This window comes from Triticum dicoccoides, chromosome 5A (genome assembly GCF_002162155.2).
Source record: "Triticum dicoccoides isolate Atlit2015 ecotype Zavitan chromosome 5A, WEW_v2.0, whole genome shotgun sequence".
NCBI lineage: Eukaryota > Viridiplantae > Streptophyta > Magnoliopsida > Poales > Poaceae > Triticum > Triticum dicoccoides.
In genome coordinates this window covers 399,327,700-399,332,778 of record NC_041388.1, presented here as the reverse complement: position 1 = coordinate 399,332,778, position 5,079 = coordinate 399,327,700, and the positions used below count along the sequence as shown (strand labels likewise).

General features: G+C 42.5%; 1 protein-coding gene across 2 annotated transcripts; it reads right to left on the bottom strand.

The window, feature by feature from the left end:
- Window positions 1–584: 584 nt before the first annotated feature.
- LOC119297428 (protein ALP1-like) lies at window positions 585–4,583 on the bottom strand. 2 transcript variants are annotated; one of them, XM_037575223.1, is made up of 4 exons: window positions 4,474–4,583; window positions 3,935–3,985; window positions 1,877–2,188; window positions 585–1,246 (listed from the first exon to the last, which is right to left on the bottom strand). In XM_037575223.1, exons 3-4 carry the CDS (start codon window positions 2,183–2,185, stop codon window positions 728–730), a joined length of 828 nt encoding a protein of 275 aa, XP_037431120.1. In that variant the 5' UTR covers window positions 2,186–2,188; window positions 3,935–3,985; window positions 4,474–4,583; the 3' UTR covers window positions 585–727. The 2 variants fall into 2 exon arrangements, with proteins under 2 accessions (XP_037431120.1, XP_037431121.1); XM_037575224.1 differs by lacking the exons at window positions 585–1,246; window positions 1,877–2,188 and adding exons at window positions 2,288–3,177; window positions 3,267–3,767.
- Window positions 4,584–5,079: the final 496 nt, after the last annotated feature.

Sequence of the window (5,079 nt, the reverse complement as noted above, 5' to 3'; positions counted from 1 at the left end):
GCGGGGCGGCGGCGGCAGGTGGTGGCGCGGCGGGGCAGCGGTGGCGCGGGGCGGCTGCTGCGGCGGCGTGGGGCGGCGGCGGCGCTGCGGCGGGGCTAGGGTTAGGGTTTGGGCAGGGCGCGGCTTGGGCTGTTCCCGGGCCTCGGGCGGCGCTACTTAGGATGTGTTTGGTTTGAGGGACAGATTAGGGTGGCTGAGGGCATCCCCAACCAGCTGGCTAGGGATAGCCCTTTTTTCTGTTTGGTTGGAAGGGTGAGGTTATCCCATGTTTTGTTTGGATAGAAGGATGAAACATGGTTGGGGATAGCCATTGTAGTGTTTGGTTTGAGGGATAATCAAAGAATAAGGGTTGTGGTAACCTTTTTGACTTGAGATGATGAGATTACCCTCATAATTTGCACTTTTTCAATGAAAGGAAGGAAAATATGTTGCGTACAGTCATAATTTCGAAATTTTATACTATTTCACAACAGCCAAAACAAAACAATAGAGCAAACTTTGAACTTCATCACATATAATAATTCAACATTTCATATATATAGAACTCAGGTGCATAGAACTCATAGTTCAACATTCCATGGAGTACTACTAGAACGTAATAGTTATACAACCATAGTTATTGTCTGGTTGCATCAAAAGAGTTAATCAATACAACTCATAGTTCATGTTTTGGTTGCATCAAAAGTACAAGTCAATCACCAGCTCACCACATATGCACTCACCATCCTTACGCTTCAGGGAAGGTACTCTTGACATACCTAGAAACCCAAACCTTCCTTTGATCCTCTTCTAACACCTTGAATGCCATAGCAACACGAGGATTATCAACCAAATATGCATAGTAATGAGCAAGGTGATCCAAACTGAAACCAGGAAGTACTTTCATGCTCTCCCAAAGACCATCTATGGCATTGTTCTTGCTACTAGTACTCTTCTCTATCGCAATAGCAATTCTTTCACTAGATGCTAGTATGGTTGCGTGCAACTTGTCTTCTACACAAGGATTTGGTTTGGCTTTCTTTGGTTTGGGACTAGATGAACCTACATTGGTTGATTGCGCAACCTCCTCATTTGGGGCAGTGGGTTTCTTGGATGTCTCTTCTTCAAGATTTACCACTTCTGTAGCAAGAGGGTCACTTGAGCCTTTTGCATATTGCCCTGTAGCCATGCTCCCTCCAGCTATATTCACCATCTCCTTATAATGAGTAATAGTCTTGTTAAGGTATTGTTCATCCTCTGGGTGAGCCTTGTAGAACCAAAATAAGTAATTTCAGTAAGTATTTTGACATAAAGAAACATTCGGCAAGTATTTTAGCATATAGAAATAATTCTGGCAAGTATTTGAGCATAAAAGAAAGATGTACAACAAGTGTTTGGACATAAAGAAACAATTCCAGCAAGTGTTTGGTCATAAAGTAACATTCCAAAAATTATTTCAGCATAAAAGAAAGATGTACATCAAATGTTTGGACATAAAGAAAGATGTACAACAATTATTTGGACATGAAGAAACGATTTCAGCAAATATAGGTAATTTCAGCCAGTGTTTGGACATAGAGAAACAACTACAACAATTGTTTGGACATAAAGAAACAATTCCATCTTGTGTTTGGACTTGTATATACTGATTTCAACACATATTTCGACTTATAGATACCGATTTCAGCAAGTATTTGAGCATGAACAAAGAAGTACAACAAGTATTTAACTTAAGAAACCCATTACGACAAGTACTTTCAAACAATGCGAACAAGTAGAATGATTTGTGTAAAGGAAGAATAACAACAAATACTCATGGGCAGGAAAATAGTTACCTTAACATGATTTGTGTAAAGGAAGAATAACAACAAATACTCATGGGCAGGAAAATAGTTACCTTAACATGATTTGTGTAATGCTCATGATCAAGAACAATCATACACTTGTCCTCATCCCATAGTGCACCACTCAACTCCTTGAGTTTCACTATTTTCTGAAGTTTCCTCTTCCATGTCCTATTATGATTTTTTATCTGATCTCCATTCAAGTTAAGTTGGAAATGCTCATTCAAAGCAATGGCACAAGAGTTGAACTGTGATTGCTTGAAGGCAGTGCTTGTTCTATTGCCATTGGAGACTAAATCACTTAGCCATGTCAGCATGAACTTTGACATGGTAGGTGTCCATGAAACTTGCTTAGCAGCCATTCTCTACAATTTTAGCAAGTGTTTGGACATTGACAAACTAATTTCAGCAAGTAGTTGGACATAACAAAATAGTTTCACAAAGTAGACATAACAAAACAATTTCAGCAACTTAAATTGTCATTACAAATGCCATCTCAGAAAATAATATGTCCTTACAAATAAGTTCCAACACAATAGTTCCAAAGTACAATAGTTCATCACAACAAGCTAAATGACATAGTAGTCACTACATATGTTGAGCTTGCAAATGGTTTTGTCGGTCTTCCCACATTTGATCAGCGAGTCCTTGCCTAAAATTAGCCATGTATGCATGTTCATGTGTTTGACCACTTGATGATGAAGCATGAGTAATATTTGGCACCCATTCATCCTCGGGTATTATATATTCATCTATCCCATCATTTATAACCCAATTGTGAATAATGCAACAAGCCACAACAATGTCTACTTGTGTTGGATAGGGAAAGAATGGGGTGGCATCATCAAGTATCTTGAATCTTCTCTTCAATGACCCAAATGCACGTTCTACGGTCACACGAAGAGAAGAATGCCTAAGGTTGAACAACTCCTTCTCATTTTGCATGGGGTTGTTTCCCCACTCATTCAAGTGGTACCTCACGACACGAAAAGGAGGCAAAAAACCTGGTTTGGCTCCATATCGAGCATCAACTAGATAAAATTTTCCTAAACGAGAAACATTTGGGTTACTTAGTTATATATATATATACCCCATTGACAAGACAGATGTATATAGTTCATCTATTACCTTGTGGGACACGTAGACCATTTTCACGTTCTAAAGCATCACGTAAAACTAGAGCATCATGTGCTGTCCCCTCCCAACCGGCCAACACATATGTGAATCGAAGGTCAAAATCTACAGCCGCCATCACATTTTGAGTAGCATAAGTCTTTCTACCACAAAAAGCAGCCTCCATATCCGGTGTAACTGAGGCTTGCACATGTGTACCATCAATAGCTCCAATACAATCCTATTTGGTGAAAACAAAAACCCAAATATTAGGATCTAAACAAATTCATGCCTACAATGACAAAATATAGTTGTCACTTGGTCTCATACCTTAAAGTATGGATCCCACCGGTAGTTTCCTTCTATTTTGGTTTGGGTCTCCAATGAAGGCTTCCTAATAAGGTCATCTCGAAGCTCACCAATGGCATGGAGTATCATTTTGAAGTAACGGCTCACGACTTCACCGGATCTACCAAAATTGGTGCCAATTACCCTATTTCTAATGTTGTGCCCAATGGTGTGCAAGAACATCGCTACTTGTTGCTCAACAGTCAAGTGTATTGTGTCCTTTAGCAAGTTGCGATCCCTAAAGAGTTGACAAAACCTAAAGAAAGGTTCTCTCCCAAGCCTAAGAATGTTCACACAAATTGTGTCATTCTTCCATATTTTGTTGTCAAAATACTCTCTTCTCATCCAATCTCTCTCATCAATTGGGGCATATGTAATTGCTTCTCTTCTTTTTCTTTTCCTGGATTGAACAACCAATGCTATCATGTTGATAAACCACTGGGCCGCAGCCGCGTAAATTAACATCTTTGTTTTTCTGTCCATCTACAATGCAATTAGAAATGACACTTTAACATGTGAACAAGAATAATTTAATAGCACAAAATCTATCTACAAGAAGCCAATTATTCAGAGGTAAATCGACGTTCTGTTCTAGTGTCAAATATTTCAGAGAAAGAAATAGGAGGTAGGTGCTGGAGTGTATGTTTTACCTCAGATTGAAGTTGTGCTGCTAGATGTGCTCACGGTGACCTTCAGATATCCTGCAACAATAGACAATGTACATCAGTTCCGGCAAAAAACAGATAATATACATTAGTCTAGCACACGCACACATGAGCAGACTCTATCACACGCACACATGAACACTACGCATCAGCCTACAGTAGCAAAGCATCAAGCGCACACACATCAGAACACACACACGCCGATGCAGCCTAGCGGATGTTGTCGTGTGTATGCAGCCGCTCGCCGGGGAATCCTTCTCCACCTCCGCCAGCACACCCTGGTGGTGAGATCTCCCCATGGCTAGGCTCCCCACGGTGGGCAAGGGCGACCTCCTGGTGCCGCTCGCGCCTTCTCAAGCCCCCAGCCGCCGCCCTCGTTCAGATCGAGTCGCACCGCCGCCTCAAATCTAGCCCGCGTCGCCCCTGTGCACACCCTCCGCAACGGCCGGCTGGCACACGCGATTGATGGAGGTAGGGAGATAGAAGGAAAGGAGAGGAGATGGAAAGAGTAGAGAAGGACTCACCTCTCGCCGGCCTCTGCTAGATGCGTCGCTGTCGCTGCCGCCGCCGCTCACAAAAGGGAGAGACGAGGAACGGGGAAAGTGAGGGTTTCACGAGGGGTGAGCTGGGGTTAATACCCAAAAATAATGTTTCGTGTGTGAACACAGTGACGCGCGCGCGGGGTAGCTGGCGCGACCCGCCAGTTTTTCGTGGCTGACCCCAGCCCCATTTTCGGCGAATATTCCAAGCATCCGGTTGCCCCTGTCCTCCCTCGCCTCGGATCCAAACGGGTGGCATCCCTCGTATAGAAGGGCTATCCCAGTCCCTCGGAGGATATCCCTGCAACCAAACGCATCCTTAAAGCCCCGGCCAGGCGGAGTCCTGGCCGGTTACGGCCCAGAGTCAGTTTGGACCCTTTTTTTTAAATAATTACGCTCAGAAAAAAACAAAAGGAATACTAAACGGACTCCAAAAATCCCGAAATAAATTTTCCCCGGCTTCTACAATCAAGCCGCACAGGATGAACATTTATTTGGGGGCCTAAATGCAATTTTGAAAAACGCGCATTTTTCCTAAATCAAATAAAATAGCAAATAAAACCAAAATAAAATCTTATTTGATTTTTTTAT